This window comes from Chaetodon trifascialis, chromosome 1, assembly GCF_039877785.1.
Source record: "Chaetodon trifascialis isolate fChaTrf1 chromosome 1, fChaTrf1.hap1, whole genome shotgun sequence".
In the NCBI taxonomy this organism is placed as follows: domain Eukaryota; kingdom Metazoa; phylum Chordata; class Actinopteri; order Chaetodontiformes; family Chaetodontidae; genus Chaetodon; species Chaetodon trifascialis.
The window spans coordinates 11163477-11186145 of NC_092056.1; the positions used below are offsets into that span (position 1 = coordinate 11163477).

At 39.5% G+C, this 22669-nt stretch overlaps 1 protein-coding gene across 2 annotated transcripts in view; it reads right to left on the reverse strand.

Moving 5' to 3' along the window:
* Window positions 1-22669, reverse strand: part of gpc6a (glypican 6a) — a 142584-nt gene that overhangs the window by 25244 nt on the left and 94671 nt on the right. The window contains exons 5-7 of one of the 2 annotated variants that reach the window (XM_070968809.1): window positions 9069-9199; window positions 6739-6882; window positions 4058-4087 (exon numbers count right to left, since the gene is read on the reverse strand). In XM_070968809.1, the coding sequence (XP_070824910.1) occupies window positions 4058-4087; window positions 6739-6882; window positions 9069-9199 (305 nt within the window). The remainder of the gene's footprint in view (window positions 1-4057; window positions 4088-6738; window positions 6883-9068; window positions 9200-22669) is intronic. The other variant, XM_070968818.1, reaches the window with a different exon arrangement.

The following is a 22669-nucleotide window of genomic DNA, read 5'->3' on the forward strand; positions in this document are numbered from 1 at the left end:
CATGACTCATGAATTTCCCCAATTTGGCCGTGTTACCATCGGTCATAATTGGCTGTTGTGTCTGCAATTGCATTGGGCGGACTGATTTCTCAATGACTGATTGCTCTGGCAGGAAGACATTTTCATGTGGGAATAGTGATTTCTACTCCCATTCAGAAGCTGAAGGATGTTCAGCTCTGGGTTTCTTTCCATCCATTCAAATTCACAGTGTGTTCCCCTAAATCTCCATAAAACCCTTTAGTCCTCTCAGTATAGTGAGGCTACAATAACAAATACACACTGGAGCATAGATATGTGGTGCCTATCAACACTGGATTACTGTGATTGATTGAAGAGATAAAACACTGATAATTTATTTTACACTTTTTCCTTCCTGAGAAAAATGGTCGTTGCCAGATCGTTTCCTGGCCCTGGCACTCTGCTGAAACGTCAAATGGAGCGTGGAAAAAGGCCTGGCCACTGCTAATGACTGATTTACTTTCTTTCCAACTGCTTCCCCATTTCAACAGTGCTCAACAACAAACAACCCATTAGAGAAGCTCAAAATATTTAGAAACTGGTCAAATAAATCAGTAATGGAATGCCCTCGGGACATCCATCTTTGTGTAATGGAGAAATTGACAGTAATGTCCTGTCAGCAATGTTCATTTGAGCCAACAGAGAACAAAGCCATTTCTTTCACAAGAGACGTCAGACATCTGCTTATCACTGGCAAAATAAATGGACAATATAAATGTTGTTGGGCACCCAAGGTATGCTTTTTCTCTCGACGTCCTCAGAATATAAATGTGAATGTGGAGCACATGGTGCAGGATCTGCTCCAACACTAGACTGAAAACAGTGAATAAGGACTGATGAACAGTTGAGTTACTTCCTACCAATGTTACATTTTAACTGCGGGACAGAACATCTCGTTTTGAGGGCAAAAAAGAGTCTCGTCATATTTAACAGTATTTTAAAATCAATGATGGTGTCCGGTAGAATAAAGCTTAGAATCTACAGCCACCCTTGCAGTCCTTTGGGGTTGTACTTAGGCAAAGCAGTAGTTTGAGCTAAAAGCTAACAAGCAGATATATTGTTTACTGTGTTCGACATCTTTGGCTTCTTTTGCACCTATTTTGTTTGGTCTGGGCTTTCCAGTTTGACCCAAACCAAAATTACACATTCCAGACCAAACAGCAGGACCTTGCTCCAATGAAAAAGGGTGGTCTCGTTCCAGATCAAACTGAACCTTGGACAGTCGCTCGCGTTCTTCAGTCTACCAAAGAGCAAGTGGTCTCTCCCACAATAGTCACTCCTGCACCAGTCTACCAGTGAGCCACTGCTCAGCCCAATCTTAATGGCACTGATCTACATACTCCTTTTCCTTCGGCTCCTTTGATCGAAGCTGTGAGGAGTACCACTGGCTGATCCAGTCACATTCTCAGGACTACTGCTCGACAAACTTTCATTTTCCAAGTTCTTCTTTATACTTTTTTACATGACTTGTTTCAGTTTGTTTCTAGTGTGAAAACATTTTTTTTATTATTTGATTTTGAGAGTTTAACTGACAACAAGTCGGCATCAAATGCTTGACCATCTACGAACCAATCGATTATAAGCATATGGAGTTGCAGCTCATGATGGTGATGACGACAGGTATGTCATGTATAGCTCCTTAGTGTGCTCAGTTATAACCAGATTAAATGTATGCGATGTTACAAAAAGAGTAAAGGTCTGGGGATAACTAAGAACAGTTGGTTTCCTCCTCTGGGGATGAACCATGAATGACTGTATAAAATTTTATGCAATCCATCCAATAGTTGTGCAGACATTTCAGTCTGGACCAAAGTGGTGAAGTCTGGAGCCACGAGCATGAGTAAAAAAGTAACAAAGATTTAGCAGTGGGTTTGTAGCTGACATTACAGATGTAATCTTTTTAAATTAAACATCAAAGTCCCCATGGGCTGCCATCAATTTCTTGATTTTTTTTAAACAAGTCAGTATGTCAGGAAACAATACACTATATTCACACAACCTCTGAAAGAACAGACCTCCTTTGAGTGTGTGTGCTTCCTGTGGTCAGTGAGTAATGGAGGAACAGTGCAACAGCCCCACCTGACACTAACAGCAGCTTTCCTTTGAATTAGAAGGAGAAGGTCATTCAGTCTCAGTGATGAATCAACACCACAGAAAGACAGATTTCATTATAAACACTGTCAGGCCATTCCATTAATATACATTATATAGAATCATAAAGAAAATGGGGCTCAGTTAAATGGGGGAATAGCCCAGTAGTCTCACTTAACTTAAAAATCACAGACAAAGCAAAACATACCAAGATGACCATAAATCAAAGAAGAGAAAATGTTTTTATATGCTCAAAAACAAACAAACAAACAAACAAACAAACAAACAAACAAACAAACAAACAAAAAACAAAAAAACCAAACAAACAAACCCCCCCAAAAACCCAAAACAGAGTTTAAGCCAGTATTGCTGTTTGTATTTACAGTTAATTTTGCCCATATGAATCAGCTACAGGACTCCATAATAAACTCAAGACAGATCTCTTTCATCTTTAATCATTTAGCAGTGAGCTGGAGAAGGAAGAGGATTAAGACAGCATGTAATCACTTGTATCTCATTCAGTTCTGATCTGAGATACAGACGAGAGCCTGTGATGTTAAAGATACATTAGACCAAATCACCCGAAAACAGAGTGAGACTGAAACGTGCCACAAATTCATTTAAGAGGGAACACTCTTCACTAAATATATAAGGAGCAATGATGACTTAGAGCGGTACAATCATTTGTAAAGTAATCACAGTCATGTTTACCAAACCTTTACCTCCTCGTTTCTGTGCCTGAAGCCATCCAATGTTTTCAATTAAACTAGCTGATATCAGACAAATCAGCCACTGAACTGCACTCTTTGACCTGTCCTTCTCTTACAGTACAGCATGTGTGATTAGCTGAAGCAAATCAGACCCTAATTACATGCAGACTGTGTAAATTCAAAAAAGGGTACAGAATTTTTGCCCTGTGATTTCATATACATAACCCTCACCTTCCTCATCTTTAGGAAGAAGCCAAAAAACATTATTTCCACCATATGAATGCAGTCTAGTTATAATAGGAGCATGCAAGTTGTGCTCGTGCAGTTGTGTATATAACAAATATAGTGTTGCTCTTGAACATAAGTTACAGGCAGTGAAAGGGGTGTTTTACTTATTCTCGCAAGATGTACACCAGTTACTGTAATTTGTGTTTTTACAGTCGAACACAGTCTGTGTTGCATGCAACTGATACATACTAAAATACTGCAAAAGGCCAATCATAACAGTATTTCCAGACATATGCAAGATGTCTTAAAAACTGATTAAAAATATGCTTAAAATTGTCAGAAACCCTGGTCAACAACACCCTTCAGATTGTCCTTTTGAATGATAATCAGCTATTAAATATGTGTTCAGAGAATTAGCTTAAGGCTATCTATGCCCATGTGTGGAATCCAAAACATTCATGCAGAACATCAGGCAAAAACAAGAGAGCGCACTCTGTTTCCATCTTTACCCAAGACCGCAGCTGGTGCATGAGCTTATCCCAGTATGAACTGGGAAAAAGGCTTGGAAACACCTCAGATTCTTTGCTAGGTCATCACAGGGTTAACATGTTAACATATGCTGATCAATGTGCACATTAATCAAAATGTACAATTAACATGAGCTGCAAGTCTTTGAATAGTGGAACTGAAAGAAACCCAAATTAGGAAGTGATTCAAACTCACAACCTTCTTGCTGTAAGGCAAGAACAGCCCTAACCACCGAGATACATGATGCCAGTCTAAATAACTCTAGACAAAGACAGCTTTAAATATCGACGGCAGCAGCTGAGTTCAGTTCCAGACGAGAAAAAAAGTCCACATAATTCAGCCAAAGTAAATAAACAGCCATGTCACAAACAAGCAATCAATATGAACTTTGAATAATGTAAAGAAGTGGAGCTCTATGGGCAGGTTGATTAAAGCACTGTAAGACAGATGACTTGGTGAAGGAGGAGGAATGAAAGGCTTACACTGTGTTGCATTGTCCTCCACACAACCCTCTGGGAGCAGCAGAGAAATGAAGAAGAAAGAGAAATGTCTATTAGTTAGCGAAGCAAAACGTTAAATGATAATGGTGCTGCTGGAATATTCCATCCACCGGCCTCACCCCACTGTGAGATTTAGTACCTCTAGCCATTTTACTCACAATGAATTTTTCCACTGTGAAATCTGCAGCTGTCAAACCCGATCAATGCGAAGATCAGGAACTGCATACAGACGCCAGCGGTACCTAAAAAGTTGGGCTGAAGTGTTCCTGTAACAGTTGCTATTTCATTCAAGTCAGCTTGGTAAAATATACTGTACATAGTCACTTAATGTTTCAGTGTATAGCACAGATAGATTTCAAGTGAGTAAGAAGTCTTACCCTGAGCAGCCCAACTCAATTTTCATAGATTTTTTTTTTTTTTTAAGGGAAGTTGGCCTGAGAGCATGTACAAATGAATTATTAAAGATAGTGAAACCTGTGGATTTTCTCTAAATGTGCTTTTGCTTTTTAGTATTTTTTCCTTTCCCCACCCTTTCGGATGTGTACGTTATGTAGCGAAGAGGAGGGATTGGTTAGATTTTGCAAACAAAGCCTGTGAGTGAAGATGTGCTGATTTCAAGAAAAACATTTTACAGCTTCTGACCATGATTTACACAACCATTGTAGTAGCCTTCACAAGTTTATTTCTTATAATTAGAGCTATGCTTTGGGGAGTATGGACCACTGAATGAAGACAGACACAAAACACTCTGCAGCCTTTAATCTGCTTCTCTGCTACTGCATATTTTACATTTTAATCCTGTCAAACAACTCATACAGCAGAAGATTTGTCCTTTGATGGCATAAAAATATGGTTTAATAATATCCAATCCATGGCCTGACTTGCAGCTGCTGTTCTTCTGAAATGTCTTTTACTGGAGTAACACATTTGTTAAAGGGAATTGTGGACCAAAGGGTTTTTCAAGACACTGGTGTGTTATTATTAGAACATAACTCATAATCTCCTTTTGACATATACATGTATGACTATAATGAAGCTTGATATGGAAAACGGAGCAACAGGTTTATGGAATCATTTTCTCCCTTTTCAGTTCCACATGATATATTTAACATCTATGAGACCCTTGTGAGCGATTAGAGATCTCACAGCTGCATACATTTTGTAGCAGAAAAGGAAAAGATGCAGAGTTGTTGGCTTCTTGTTGGCTAAGATATCAGAGTTTTGGGGCCTGATTTAACATCTTGTCAATTTGAGGGCCTCTGTGTAGCCACATACTGGAGCTCGAAACAGACTGCCTCCTACACATTGTGTCTCAGTGGCATGAGGTGGTGCAATGGATCTTTTTATAGCCTCAATTAATGTCTCAGGATTTGTCATCATCCTGAAGTTTGGTGGGAGGATGTGGAATCTGTTTTAGCCTGTTCATGACTGATTCTTAGAGCTGTACAAATTCTGGGATAAGGTTGTTTTTTTGTGATTTGGTTCATTTGATTATCTGTTCCTATGGTTTCCTGCATCGATACACGCTGTGAGGAATATATGCTAAACCCAATATGTCCAAGTGGGTGATGTAGACAAATGTGTGCTTTTGTGACATTTCTGCAACCTCTGGTGCTGAGAATGAGCAACCCAGATTCCAAAAAAGTTGGAATGCTAAGTAAAAATAAATAAATAAATACAATCAACAGCAAATGAGCTGTGTTCACTGACAACGGTTTTACAAAGTGTTCCTGAGCAAATGTTATAATATCCTTTATACAATCATGTGTTCACAAAGTGGTGAACCTCGCTCCATCCTTACTTGACTGAACCTTTCGTGGATGCCCCCTTTCAACCCCAATCATGATACTCTCAAGCTCAAGCTGATGAGGTTAAAACATTAAATGTATTGTCTTTGTACTGTTTTCAATTGAGCACATGTCAGAAAGGATGAGCAAATTATCATCTGTTTTATTTATGTTTTACACAGGGTCGTAACTTTTTGGGAATCAGTGTTTTGGCACGGTGAAAATTTTTTAGCGCAGAGTGTGGTGGAAGGAGCTGGGGTCTGTATGGATTACATGAAGTGGATGTATAATGATTTTTCTTGGAATCTTTCAGGGTCTCTACTTTTCTCTGGCCTCTGGACTTGAGCCCTGGTAAGTTTGTCCTCATGCTCAGCAGGCCTCCTCCAGTAATATATCAGAAATTCTCAACACATTCCTGCACAGTTCTGAAAATCAGTTGAGCTGTTAAAATACAGAGTGAACACTTCCTTTCTCACTCTGTATTTTAACAGCTCAACTGATTCATCATTTGCCGGTAGAAAATAGACTTCTTCAGTAAAATCCATCATGAATTGGCTCCCTCAGCCGTAATTAGGCTTCAAAGTGAGAGCCTAATAATTAGAGATTTATTTTCAGAGTGTACTGGTTTTCTCATACAAATGATTTGACCTAAGATTAGTTTCTACTTTATAGTTACCCTCTAAAAACCTTAGAGAGAAGTTTTAAATATGTGAGAGAGAGTGTGTGTGTGTGTGTGTGTATATATATATATATATATTTTTTTTTTTTTTTCCTGACTATTTAGCACTATAAATGCAAAGCAAAAAAAAATTGTTTTAATGTATTTTCCAATCACAGTTAACAATACTGTTCATCTTGTCTTGTCTTTGTACGTACCAGTCTATCCAGGCTTGTTCCAGCTGCTGTGGTTGGCCTCTCTTCAGGGGTGTAGGGTCTGAAACGAGCGCTGAACACGTCTGAGATGCCACGTACGGACCTGCCTATTCCTGATGGCTTTGGTTGGCCACACCCTTGAAAAACCTAAAATGAGCAGAGGGAGATGCAATTACCATGGAGATGGGAGCAAGCACAAGGGGAAACTGAAAAAGGGATGCAGACTGGCCAGTGTCTAAAAAGTGTTTAGCATTCACAGTATGTTGAGGAATTGCCTGGTTTTGCAACAATAACACAATATCCCTTCATTTTTATGAGATGTGAGCTTGTCATTGCAGCGCTGAACAGTTAGAAACCAGGTTATCAGCAATCCGAAGCTGCATGAACTCTGCACTGAGCCAGGGCTGCATGTAAGTCTATTCCTTTGTAGAATACACATCCATTTTGATCCCACAAAAGTTGCAGTTTTCCTACAGCACTGATATTTTCCCTTGAAAAGCCTGTGTCAATTTGCTCACAGCACCATTTCTGGTCTGTGATTTGAGATAGAAAACCACACAGAGCCAGCCTGGAACCAATGCTGTCTATCAGCGCCAGAGTCTCCTTTTACAGGAAGCGTCATATTGATGGCAAAAAAAATTATGAAAAGAATTAACCCTTGATAGGCCGTTACTCGCAAGCAATTGAAAGCCAACACTGTGCCTTCAAAATGAAAAAAAAAAAAAAAAAAAAAAAATCTCGTACATTTTACCAGGATTTCTAGGTCAAAAACAACACTGGAACATACTTATCACAAAAATTCAATATTAATGAGCTGCTGAGTGACAATAAAAATAACAGATACTCGTGGACAAACACTAAGTTTTACAAAAAAAATGATTTACCTTTCCTGAAACTGAGGTTGTGTTTACAAAAATAGAGGTGCAGATCTATTATTATTTGAATCTTACATTAATCAATGTTCAGTTCATAGAGGTTCATAGTGAGAATAGATTGTTTTCAGATGGCTCGGTCTCTACAGGCTCTCAGGGCCCAAACAACACACCCCCAAGCCTCACAGCTCATTAGCATTCCTCTCTGGCTCGTCTGCTGGCCCCTGGCTCAGAATGTGATGGAGCACTCTAATGTGCTACATGGCTGTCAAGACAAGAGGCTGTCTTTTCTATAATATTTATCATTTCTTCACCATGATTACAATTCCACTATCCTGTACATCACAAAGATTTTCAACAGGTCGGTGCAGCAGGAATGAAAGTCCAACGCAACGTGGCCTAACATATTCCCCAAAGCTCGGTGATTGGGGAAGGACCGCATACAGTTAAGGTGTGAATGTGGGGAAAGATTGTAATCTCAGATCCAATCCATCAGTGATGCACAAGCTTGCAGGGATGGAGCGCCAGGTGCTTATGAGTACAATGGGGGAAGTTGTAAATTCCCACCTCTTGACATGGAAAAGAATGTGACATCTAATTCACAGTGACCTTTGTGACTGTGGGATAGAGATAGGGCAGAATACACCAAAGGATCAGAATGAAAGATAAACCTGCCTTTTGACAAGAAAGACAGAGAAAAACTAGCCTGCGTGTGATACCATCCTGAATGTGCTGCTATGCTTAAGACTGATTAGCAGTTTGAACTCTAAAGAGGCTAAAGAGGAAATAAGTTCCATCTTTTGCATATTTAATTGTCTCTTACAAAAAAATCACCTATATACAAAACTAAATGGTTTGCCAATTACATTTTGGAGGAAAGCTGAAGACCAGAGCTCCTGTTCTGCATCCAAGTTGTGAACGTAAACCCCTCCTGTCTCAGGCTTGTTGCCCTGAGTGGACATTGTTGGAAAACAACTAAAATAAATCAGCGAACATTTTGCACTATGATTAGTATTCATGACAATGTTTCCTCACTACATTAATAAAAAGCTTTCTGTGGTGTGTGCTATCACGCTTCTTTAATAAACTTAATATGGTACAAAAGCAGGACTTTTAGGAGACAGGACTGTGTACTGAAGCTGTTCAGGGTTCTATGAGCCATCCAAGGTTTCAGACCACAAGACTGTGTTTACAGTTTTACAATTTAGGTGGATTAAAAAAATGTTGCAATAATTAGAAATAACTTAATTGAGGCAGACTCATATAGTGTCATTAATTAATTGCCCTGTCTGTTAGTTTGCATCATGTTAAGATTTTATGTTATCTGTTGTTTTGGACAAAATATTAAAATAAAAACTGTATACTCTATGTATACAGTGTATACAGTGTTCAATGTAACGATATATTGCATTTAGAACTCATATCATGCATGGTGAGCAAAGCTAATTCAGAGTACAGTACCTTGGCTGACACTTGCATGCTGTTGTCCTGCATCGTCATGATAGCCTCAGAGATCTTGACGTCAACCGGCTCTATAACGGCTTCGATGTTGAAGGGTCCCTCCAGTCTGTCTGCCACCAGTAACATAGCATCTGTCATAACACAGAGGACACATGTCAGCTCAGAGATATTAAACACTCGCAGAAACGTTGCTGCTTCTGTTTACACAGACGTCAATATGCTCACATCATCTTTGAGGATTTACAACACTCAATTCAAAACCCTCAGGGTGCTCTGCTCTATCATATGTCTACGACATGGGTCCAACTAAGAGCACAAACAACGGTGCCTTCTCCAAACGTGCTGACAGCCAATAATTACCAACACCAAAGGAACCTCCCAGCACCTTCATCTAAACACACACACAGTGTCAGAAAGAGATAGGGAGATAGAGGAACTCTGGTGTGTGTGAGAGAGGGTGTCTGACAGCAAGTAAGAATTAAATTCAATGTTTGGAGTTTACAAATAGCGCATACATAAAACAAATCATTGATTTGCATACATACTGATCCCTCCAGTTAAACAGAGACTAGTAATTCATTTTTAATTACATCCCTTTAACTAAATTCCATGTGTCAAACATCAAGTCCATAAGACACCAAAAGCATGCAAATACTTAGCTTTGCCGGTGTGCATCACTTAAAAACATCTGACAGAAAGTGCCTGATTTCCTGCAGTAATAATGCATACAGTACTGTATTTGTTGTCTCCTTGTTATGTATGTATTTTGATGTATTTGTCTTATTATGTATGGCCTTTGGTGCATTGTACAATATTCTTGGTGTGTACGTTCTGGTGTGAGTAGAAAAGGATGTGATGTGTAGTTTGATTGTACATGTGTGCTGCTACATGTGTGTCTCTAGAACAAATTTCTTCTAAAGGTAGAATTACAGACCAATAAATAAAACAACAACAACCATGACCTTATTACTCTGGATGAGTCTTGGCGTGAATCAATACCCAAAACAGATTACCCACCAAACTGCCACTATTCATTGTCATTAAAACAATGAGATATTAATATGTTCAAACAGAGGGATGGTAATATTGATCGTCTTAGACTGGGAGATGTCAGTGGTGAAGATAATGTGTTTGATATTTTCATTGGACTCTCTCTTGTCTCAAAAAAGTAATTAAAAGTCCACCAAGTCTCATTTGAGGGGTTGGCACTGGTTAAGTGGTCAGGGCAGAGAACAAACTTCCATCTCTGTGCACTGACATTTGCAGGACTGTGGACCAATCACGAAAAGCCGAGTTACTCCGACGGGAGCTGCTCCCTTTAAAAGGGCAGCAGAAACACAGTTCCCCGTCTCCTGAGTTTTTAGCAGGCAGTGCAAATGATTGGATCATAAGTGGTCATAGCTAGAAGTCTGATGTGGAGTGATCATTTGACTGTATGCTCTATAGGCTTAGGGAGCAAAGCCCGATAATGACACACCCTGCTGTGTCACCAGCAGGAAGCACAACTTCCATCATCCCTGCTGGCTCAAGTCAGGGCTCAGACCATTCACAAAGTGGCTGCATCTTATATAAACCACCAAAAACCTTTCAAAATTGCTTCTGTCGGCCAACTATTAATATCATATATTAATATATAATGTAGCTAATATGATAAATCACCAGACACAACCAAAGCACTGTAATAATCTTATGATCCCAAAAAAAGTGTGCTAAAATTAATCTCAATATATCAATTTTATTAAAGTGCAGGTATTAAAGAAACCTCTTAATACTTTCTGACATCTGCAGCCTGTCTGTGGGACTTGGCCACAAGCCAATTAATTCCTGCTGAAGATGGAAATCTTTAAAATCACAAATACAGTATCTTGATTTTGAAAAAAAAAAAAAAAAAAAAAAATGTTGTCAATAAGAAAACTATAGTTAGATGTAACCAGCTTCAGTCTGAGAACACCAGTGAGCTGTGAGGAAACTTGGATCTTTGGGAGCACAACTAAACTGAGCTTTTCAGCAAAATCAGGGCAAGATGTCCTCCTACATAAATGGCAAAACGGGTCATTTGCCAGCGCCTTCCGTGGCGGCATGATTCATTAGCGTTTCCTCATCTGCCACATGAACTCTTATCTTAAGTGTCAAAGCTGCACACTTTGTACTGCAGTGGCTGCTGTAATGAACAGCAATTTTAACATTGTGCATGGAAGCCTGCTGTGGAAACTTTGATTCATTCAGTAAGAAAAGCTTAGGAGCCTTGTAAAATTGACAAATAAGATCATTGTGGCAAGTCAGGTGTAGCTCTCGCAATTACAGTGTAACAGGCCGGCTCTGAGGAAAGCCAATACCGACTATCAAGACTGTCCTGAGCAGCCACTGCAGAATGAGTTTGAGCTCCTGCCCTCAGGCCAGCATTTCAGAGCGCCTGTCGTGAGACCTAAGGAACATAAAGTCTCCCTCCTCTCGGTGGCTATTGACAGGGCAGGATATTAAGCTCATGCAGTTGACTGAGGGGAGTGATTTAGAGGACAAGTGAGTACAGAGGACAGAGCGCTAGCCTGTTTAAAGAGGGGTGAATTAAAAGCATAAAGATTAATACTCAAACTCGGTACTGCCAATTAACATTGAATTAAGTTGTAATTATATCCAGGGGCCCTGTCTCAGCATAGCAGAACTGTGCTACCATTCACCGCTACCCAACCTCATCACAATATTGAAATACGTATCTGTATTTAAGTGCACCTAAAGTAAACACAAATATCTTCTCCAATACAATTGGAGTAAAGTTTATGTTGACAGGATATTGGAAGAAAGCTTGGTAAAAATCGGGTGGACAGATCCTGGGCCTGTGATCAGATGATGAGTGTTTGGAGGTGATCTCTGGATTAGACCAGATCAGACGATTATGTGTCAGACAGAACTATTGTTGATAAGGGGAATCTTGGTGTTGATACCATGCATTAAAAACCATATATATATATAAATCCATTATTTATGGCCTATTACTCTTTGCACATGTCTTACTGGACAACCCCAATTCCAAAAACATGGGATGTGACATAAACTGCCAGACAGCTGAATTAACTCATGATCAAGCAACACTAACTCTGACTAAACCAGGAAATCTGTTTCTAAACATGCTTCAAGAATGAAAATTAGACTTGTCAAATTTTCAACCAACACACAGCTGGGTAACCCCCAGGTCATGGCAGATATTGACCAAAATTAGAAAAATGATGCACCTTTGCATAGGGGTTATAAATTGCATTTACTGGCTGTATCCGGGTGCTACTGTTTAATTAAGGGATACAATTTTACTTTCCATGGCTACAACTGTGACATTGATCTGAATGTGATAGAAAAAAACATGCATCTTGTTACTGATTAGCCAGGTGTGCATCATCAATCTTTACATTTTCTCCACAGGTATCTAAAATGCATAAGATGCAGGACTATTTGCTCAGCCAACATATTAAACCTCAAACGATTCACACATCCAAATCTCTGCTCCCAATAACCGAAACAAAAATCTGGCAGACTGATAACAGTTTTGAATGTACAACTTTAGAGCATCTAAGACATTTTTTTCTTCTTTTAAATAAACATGTTCATGTGCCGGGTTGTGTGCTCTAAGCCGGTGTTGACAGTGAATACAGCAATAGACAGACTCCCCTCTTCTGCCTGTGCCTTTGAAGAGCACTCCCGTTTGCTTACTCTGAAGTCTCAAATTGGGCGTGATGCTTGGTTAGATTACCATCAGGAGCTGGCTGGAGGTCACTGCACGGGACCAACCCGAGTCCTGTGAAGTCCGCAGCTGCCTATGTTTAGCAGTGCACTGCTCTGAAGCTATCGCTGAGAAAGCCTCAGCGGGATTGAATGAGAGTAGAGGGGAAATTGGCAGCAGTTCTGTTACTCATTCCATAAAAGACTCAAAGACCTAAATGATATCCTCAGCTGAGTTCTGACAACCTATTTTTCATATAGCTTAATGAATATTTGATGAATTGTGAGTATGAGTCAGCGCCATATGAATTGCTATGGGGAAGGGTTACTTCTACATGCTTAAATAACTTCTGGAATTATGTCACATGCAGGAGCACTTTACAAACGACGGGCTGTTGATGAAAAACTCTTGAAGATTAATTTGTTCTAACCATAAATCATTAGGAGGGCAAAGAAAAACACATATGACAGTGCACAGGCTCTGCTCAGTATTGCAGCGTTTAGCTTGAAGCTTGATACCTGTCCTGCACCCTGTTGGTCAGTTGTGTCCTGGACGCCGTTTGTCAGTTGTTTATTTGCGATGGCATCTCGTTGAAACTCCACTCAGTCCAGACACAGTGCACATTGTTTGAAAGCACAAAGCTTTGTCATTCCATTTGTGGGAAACCATTTTCAGACTTCTCAACAACAGTTGCTTATTTTACTTATTTTGTCACTTTCACGGAGACTAACTGTGACTTTTGATGGTTCAGTCCATAGAGGTTACTCTCAGAAGCGACCACAAGCAGGACTTTTATCAAACGAATTCAATCAACCCTTTTATTTTGGGAACGTTATTTTCAGGCTTGCAGACAATAAAAGCGGCGTATGTTTAAATTTGACTAGTGAGTTGTTTTTTTTTTGTTTCTGTCTGTCTACTGAGCTCCAGCTTCGGATGGTCAAAAAACATTTCAACAGATTTTCAAATATATGTGATTTACATAAAAATGTGGATGCTTGCCCACTAGTTGACTTCAAAATGCCTTTGAATACAGGGTTCCTGAAGGTGTACGCACAGTTAGAGATTGGCAGTTTAAAAGCATTTCCACCTTTTCCTTTCTGTGATTTTCATATCTACCCTAACCCTAAACCTTACCTTGTGGACACTGCTCTTCTAACTAGGACCACTAACCTGACAATGTTACTATGTATGAATGCGTTGTTGTTTCCTGGTGTATCTGTTATTGATCTGGACTGAAATCTATTTGTTGTGGCATCTGTTTCATATAACAATAATTCATTTGTCTTCTGTATTAACAAATAAACCATTGATTTGAACCACCATTCATCCATCTATCCATTGACTGGCACAGTAGGTTGTATTGCCGTGGTTGTTTACTGCTGGCTATTTTATTTATTTATTTATTTATTTATTTTTGGCTTCAGGCTGCATGCCTGGTTATTTTCTAATGGAAAACTCTCCTTTTTTCTCACCCAGAGGGATTTGGAGACACTCCAGCAAACTACCTGCAGCGTCCCTCGAGGCAACACAGCAGTCATTCAGGTGTGTATCTCTGACAAATCAACAACTTTTATGTGAGCATGTTGACAAATAATGGGTATTCTTAATTATCAGGGGCCATTTCTGTGTTTCTGATTCTGGTGGCAAATTAAATTAGCTGCTTTTACTTTTGGTCACTTGATGGCCAATAGAGTTTAGACGTGGTGAGTGCTGCTGGAGTGTACACACACTGTAAGATCGATTTCAGTCATGACTAGATCCAACCTGAGCAGGTACATATAAAATCAGTTAGAATATACAATATATATATATGTGCTCTCTGGTTTCTTGCCCATTGCAGAGAAAGTACATAGTTTAAAATACTGACAAGAATAATGTTGACAAAAAGTGAGTTTGTGCATAATTTTACTGATGTAAATTGATTCTGGCATGTTGCTGATTTCCTTAAGATACTATTTTTTGAGGGAGGAGTGGGAGAAAGCTCAACTGAGATCTACCTCAGTTCATCTAATGGCCATAATATCTTTCAGTGTGGGAGTTCATAATGACATCTCTTCCCATTCCTTTGCCGTCGCCAGTATTGCTCTCCAATTTCAGTGGTGGAAAATCTTGGACTATTTCACACCACATATGCCACACTGGCCCAAGTTGTTACTGGGCTCTGCATGACTGCTCTGTAGTCAATGGGAGGACCAGAGTGTCAAATTCTGAGAGCGGAAATGGTCCAATCAGGCTGAGGCTATGAATTAATTCATCCCGTGTTATCTTGTCTTCAGGACTTAAACTATCACCATCCCAATTATGTCAACTGGCAGCTCCAACGTCACATATGGTCTGGCATTTTCTTCAGAGACCAATAGGCTGGAGAAAAGGTGTAAAACACTGATGAACGTGTCCAATAGTTTTCCAATAGATTCTCTTAACATCAAACTTAATAATAAATACATTTTGAAATCATTCAAACTTGAATCTGGCTTTGTTATATGTTTCTAGTGAACATCAGCAGCAGTTTGTTACTGCAGCAGTTCCTTTTCTGGTGTTGATATGAATTAATTGGGGGGTGGGGGTTGCTGTTGTATCAGAAATTATGAACATAATGCAAAGAGAATTGCCCCCCCATTGCCTACGGTACAAATACAAGTCTGCCCAGTGATGAGCTTCAGTGATGAAAATGGAAAAAATAACTTTCCATCTGCCAGTGCAAACTGGAGAAAATGTCTGAATACAAACATGATTCATCCAACAACAGAAAGCGAACTTCAGTGCTGATGGTTTCACGCATGGCGACAGGTGTTTCATAGGAACAGCGCATGACTTAGCTCAGTTTTTCTAAACTCCTCCTACACGTCTGTGAAGAGGACACACCTTAAATTAAAATGTCATTGAGAATTTTGTTGATTTCTTTGCTTTGCTTGTAGAAACCCGATTCCAAAAAAAAAAGTTAGGATGCTGTGTAAAGCAAGCAAAACCAGAATGTGACAACTTGCTAGTCCTTTTTGGGTTATGTGATTGCATGAAAGATATTACTCAATGAGCTCAGGAAAACTTCATTAAACTGTCAGAAATCAGTTTGTTTGCAACTGACTGCATTCTGTGTCACCACTTTTTTGGAATGGTGGTTGTAATATTGATGGCAAACATAGCCAGTACAGTAGTTTATCCTGAAATAACAAAAACAATTCTGCAATTGTATCTTCAATCTGCAGAGAAGCTCCATGTCAGCGAGACATCACCGCATGGCTGAGTATGCCCGGGGACACGGTTCCATGTTTACCTGCTTTGCTAGTTTGACAAGCTGAGAGGAAAACTACTCTGTCTTTGTTCAGTGAGGGAATGTGTCACCTTAATACAACAGTATGCTTCTTTTATGTGTGGTCTGTGCTGATGTCTCTTTACTTTACCCTTTTTCTTGTCTATCACAGCATATAATTGCTACTCAGCACCTGCGAAGACTCCATGAAGTGCCTCTTGGGGATTATACCAGTTTAAAAGACAGCATGAAAACTGTAAAAAATCCAGATGATGATGGTAAAATAGAAACATGACTGTTAACATTTAAACAATTTAATTTTTGTGCATTTACTGATTGAGTTTAACTCTATTGTTTTTATTTTTCAGAATCAAAATTACTGTTCCACATTTCCTATGGGCAGCAGCATCATGACTTGAAAGATCTGGGTTTGATTTACGACCCTCATGATTGCCAGTTTCCTCCTGCAATCCAGAAACAACAATTAATGAATTGGAGACTACATATTGATTGCTGACTGGTGAATATGACAGTTAATCCATGGTAGCCTTGCAGTGACCTGGTTACTTGTCAGAGAGTCTCCCTCTCTCCTTAATGCATGTTGCAAAAGGCTAACTGCATTTCCCCAAGAGCATTACATGCCTCCAGAAAGCATAAAATGACCAATGCTGATGATTTAAAGCCAGCTGGTGATCATAAGCAGAGGAAAGCCTGCATTAGCTACACTGTGGTCTAAACACTTGATTTCATTATTTGCTTACTGTAAATACAAGTGTATTAATCTTTGGAATTACAACATATTTTGGTGTCCTTTAGCTTTTTAATTCTTTGCAGAAGCCGCAAACGTTGTGGACTGAACGTGTTGCAAACCAACATGTTGGAGCAATATGTGACAGCATACTGTGGTGAAACAATAAAACTTGTTTTTATGGTGATAGTAAACTAGCTCACAATTAAAACAAAAAGCAAAGAGGCTTGTAAGGCATTTCCAGTCCTGCATAGCCAGACCTATCTCCACAGCGCTGTGTCAACGCTGGAGAAAGGTCTGGCTGAACCCATTATCATTCTTGTACAGGGGAAAATGCTCTGGCTTGTTTGTATTTCTTTAAACCAATCACAGTCATCTTCGGGTCACTGCACAGTGCAAAGCTGGGGATGCAGCGGCAGTGCCCTTGCAAAATAGTGCTGGGGGGACTTTCTGTGAGGCGAGCCTTAAAATGATGCCACAGGCTTATAGGTACAGTCAACATCTGGCAAGTCACACGCATGGCGTGCTTTGCCCAAGCGACACTAACTTTTTTTGAAAACAGCGTAAGGAGGCAGAAATTAAAAATAATATAATATTTATTGATGTCTTTACCTACTCACTCATGCAAGTACTTTTTTGAATGGTCATATGAGTCGCTTTGAAATGCGTTGAGACCAAGAAGAAATTGATTGGTTGGTGGGGAAATTTTACGCTTCCTTCCACTTTTATTTCCTTCTTGAGCACTTTATAAAATTTCTAATGTATTTGATGATGTTATACAACTGTTAAATGCTACTATTTCCAGTCAAGTTATATGTACATAAGTTATATATTGAACAATAATTTGACAAGTAATGGAAGACCTGAACATTATTTTGAAGCAGCCAGCACCCTAAAACTGCTCTACAGAGACTAACTGGGGTAAAGCCATGAATTAATTTTCATCCCAACACACCACCGAGCTCTGACCTTTCTTTGAGGCGCTCAGACTCAAACACACAGTGGATTACAATCACATTATGTCTCTGCCAGTATGTTCTAAAGTACAGAGACGCATCGGTGTTTCAGTTTAAGCACCACAGTTCAAAATGTCTTGCAGATGTTACACATCATTTCTTTAAACAATCAAAAAGGAAACAAAGTGGGCAAAACTCCACATACAGCTTGTTCCCACCAATCACTGGGTTTGATGTGAGGCAGTCTCCCTCACAGGATGCGACCTGCATTCCTCACTGTTGCTAAACTAACTTTGCAAACACATCCAAAGTAACGCTCGTGTTCATGTTGAAGAAGGTGATGGTTTGTATAACAAGTGTGAAACAATTTTCACTCAGACCCCTGATGTCTAAACACTAATAGCTGCCAAAACCATTCTGCTAAAAGACGTCAGAGACAGTTTCCCGTAACTTTTTTTTCCCCCCAGTTTGCAGCTGCAAGAGGTGAATCAATTTTAACAGACTCACTAACTTGCCAACATATCTGTCTGTCTTGGGGAGTCTCCTGAGGCATTCTCTCATGCGCTTACAGCTGGATTGTAGCTCAATAACAGCACAAGCAAAAAATTCTTGTCTGAGCTTTTTTTTTTTTTTTTCAGTTTTATTGGCTTTGGGCTACATCTGGATTACTTACATCTGGCTCATCTGAAGCCTTAAATACCATGTCTGTTGTTCTTCACATGTGAACTCTCATGTCTTTTTACATTAACACTTTCCTCTACCGCTACAGACACTACTGCTTTCGATGACTTTTCATTGTATCTTTTACTCTATTCGCAACTATATTACGGTAAAGGAAGCTTCAACCGTGCAACAGTCTGCAAATTATATGTCACAGTAATGAAATTAATGCAAATTAATGGCTGCACTGATGGTGTAAAAGGGGAATTATGCTACAAAATATGAAATGCTTAGTAAATGGTTACCTGTTAAAGGTCAAAGGAACAGTTTGATTTTGGGAAATACAGTCATTCCCTTAGCAGAAAGGCTGCACGCAGGAAAAACACAAATCACAAATACCAAACAAGATATAATGTGTTAATTTGTGAGCTTTAGAACTGGTAGAAGACATGTCTTCAAACAAAGCCTTTATGGTAAACTAAGCTAACTGACTGCTGGCTGTAGCTTCGTATTTACTGTGCAAAAGTTAATTTTCTCAATTCACTCCAGAAAACAAATACCAGTAAGAACACGACTCCTTCAGGCACAGTATATGCATTTTGAATGGGCTAAAACATGCAATAACATTCAAATGTACAACTGTGTAAAACGATATATTGAGAGCTTAGCAATTGCTTTTCAGAAATATAAAAAGTTTGGATAAAATATAGCAAGAATAACATTCATTGTGCATGTGTGCAGAGGCAATACGATTAAGCTGGTGATCAGCTGTGGTAACTCATATCATTGAATTAGAAAAAATATACGACGCTTATATATAAAGTGCAGCTGCGTAAGCATTCCTGCCACATTTAGAGAAAATCCACATCTTGCAGATTCTGCACAGCCAGTAGCAATTAGAAAGAAAAGATATTGGTTCTCTTGATTATGCTGAGGATATGGAGATCACTTCCACTTGGCTAAGTGAGTCATCCAGCCTTCAGCTCTCTGGCAGGCAGAAACCCACCAGCTATAGCTTGTTTGTTCCTGTCATGTCTGTTACTGAGACCATCACGCTTGATACTCAGTCAGCCTGAGTGCCTCTGTCTGTGTGTGTGTGTGTGTGTGTGTGTGTGTGTGTGTGTGTGTGTGTGTGTGTGTGTGTGTGTGTGTGTGTGTGCGCGCGTGTGTGTCTGCAAAATATCTCAGGTTTAACTCAAAGATGCAGTACGTCTATGTCATAGGAATCTAACAGACCACTATATAACTCTGCACTTAAAGCATGTGGATGGATGTTGAGTGACACTGCTGAGTTTTAGTAAGAAAGGTACAGAAGTTAAGACATCTTTAAGGCTACGCTGTGCAGTGAAGCAGAGTGCGAGCTTCATTTCTGCCAAGCCATCTATATCATTTAACATAAAGCACTGGCAGGGTGCACATCTTCATAATATCTGGCATCACAGAAAGTCCTTCCTGGAGGACAGAAAAAAATGTTGGCTTGAATTCTCACAAACTGGCGGGTTGTGGGGAGGTCCGGTTACACTGGGACACAATCCATGCAATTAAAAAGAAATGAGCAAATAAAATCAATGAGGATCGCTTACACTGTGGTGTCAAAGGACTCAACAGAGGACAACACAAGACTATATCTTAATTAGAAGAAAATAATGTGTACATACTGTAGACCCAGTTGAGTGCATACAATATGGGGATACAATGGTATTTACAAATCACTTCTCAGTCAAGGCCAGACGGAGTTCATTACTTCTCCTGTAAATCCAATAAAATAGAACTGACAGTTTGCTAACGCCTTACTTACTGTTGCTATGCCTGCCAATCTTTCCATTCTTGCCGTCCTGTAAAATGATAAGCATAGTGGATTTGCCACTTGAAATTCTTTGTAATTTTTGAAACAATGGGTACCTTATTCCAGAGAGAAATAGGCAAAAGCAAGCTTTACATTTTAAGGGACCGACTGTCAATTTTGTCAGCTGAAATGATGACAATAATTGGTCGATTTTATCAGCTGCAGCTAGCTAGCTAATTGACCGAATGTTAGCTCCAGGAATTGTTTCAAAATGCTGTCTCTGCCTCGTTTTAAAGAGGAATCTTGCACACAAGGTCTTAAAAAGGCTGCTTATCTATGGCCCTATGAAATCATGAAACCTGCCTAATTTTCTCCTTCTGTCTGCTCCCCCCCAAATTCAATGATGTCCATTTTATCTCTGTACTTTTAGATTTAAAAGAATTTCGTTATCAGAAAGAGTTTCTAATCATGTGGTGAATTAATAAAATAAGAGAAAAATTAATAATAAAACAAAAAATTCTTAATTTATAATTCATAATTAATTTGATGTAACACAACATTGCACTACTTTTTAATCAAACAGCTCCATATGCAGCTTAAATACACCCGCTAAGTGGGCCTGACGGAGGCTACTCTCACATTTGGCAACACTCCTCCTTGTTTACGATGCTTAAACAGGTTTTTTCATTTTTTTCAGAACGTCCGACGTCTGGTTCTGTGCATACAGCCGCAAAGTCTTCAACGAACTTGCATCTTGCAACTGCCAATGTGGCTGCACATCTAAGAATCTGTTGGAGTTATAAGCTCTTGCTAGTGCACTGCAACATTATGGTAATTTCCATGACATTCTGTGTTTCACACAAAGTACGGTGAGGGAAAATGACAGGTCAAACTATGTTGCTCTAACATAAGACTGTTTGGCTGCATAGCTCACATACTTGATCATGTTTTTAGTTTTAACATTATAAGATAAAAAGCTTTCACGGTGAGGACTAATTAATGTGCTTTGTGAATGTGATACTATCTCTGGAAACTCTTGTCAGAATTGTGAAATTGAAATTGTCAGAAATTGTGCAAAGGAATTTGTTGATTTATTAAAAGTGTTACTCTGTAAACCTTCTCTTCATCTTATGTTCACGATCAATCGATATTACGACCCCAATTCCAGAAAAGTTGGAATGCTGTGTAAAATAGATAAAAACAACAACAACAACAACAACAACATACCTGTGGAATATTCAGGTGTTTTTGGAGCATTCCCAGTCTTTAGTTGTTCCTGTCTCAACTTGCTCAAACCGTGTTGCTGGCATCAAATTCAGAATAAGCAGATATTTACAACAATCAATGAAGCTTTAAAGTAAAACATTAAATGTATTGTCTTTGTACTGTTTTCAATTGAGTGTATGTCAGAGCGGATTTGCAAATTATTACATTCAGTTTTATTTGTTTTACACAGCATCTCGACTTTTTGGAATCAGGGTTGTAAAGCAGTGAGCTTGGCATGCTAGTGATTGTAGTTTAGGTTGGAGAAGGGCTGAGAAGAGACACCACCCTTCAAACTCTTTAGATGCCAAGTATACTGCAGCCCCATGCGCACAGCTTCAACATCTGGAGAAATCCACAGCCTGACAGGCCTGCCGTGCCTAGTTACGGTTGCAAAGCTATAATTGGACAATCACTGTTTGAAGAAGAGGTTTATCAAAGAGACAATTAAAATCTTCCTTTACATTTTTAATGCGCAACTGAAATTATATTACACTGATGTCACTTGCCTGTCAAAAATGGCATTGATCATGGTGTAAGCTTGAAAAACCACAGTCGTGTGTGAATAACAGCGTCCTCTCTCACTCTGAGGGTATTTTAACAAGGTGCTGACAAGAAAAATGATAATGATGTGCCTGTCATGATACAGAGCTTGGGAAATTTGTCATGATGGCAGGTGACTGATGGTCTGGTATCCTTCATTGGCCAAACCATGAGCTCTTTCCCTGAACATTTGAACACACGCACACATGCGTGCGCACACACACACACACACACACACACACACACACACACACACACACACACACACACTTGAAAGTTAGGAAGCCTAAAATCACTCAGCGCAGGTACACGGCAGGTAAATCACATCCTTCCTCAGGTGTATGCTCATTGTTCACTGACAGCTGTTTTCCATTTGCAGCATGGAAGCCAAGAAGTCGCTACAGTAACCTTTACAAACTGTCAACTACTGTACTGTGACTGTGACTTTGAAATGCATGACACGGATGCCTAAATCATTCCTCTTCCTCTGAATGTGATATGTAGGCTACATCCAAGTATCCACCAAGGTCATTACTGTTTCAATGTTACACAGATTTCAGGAAAAAAACACAGCGGCGGCACATTTGTTCTTCTCTCCCCGCTAATGCTCGTAAAACTCACAGCGTGATACCGACATGCAACCTGCTTGTGTTTCTATGCCTATATTAAAATCCCGACCGGCT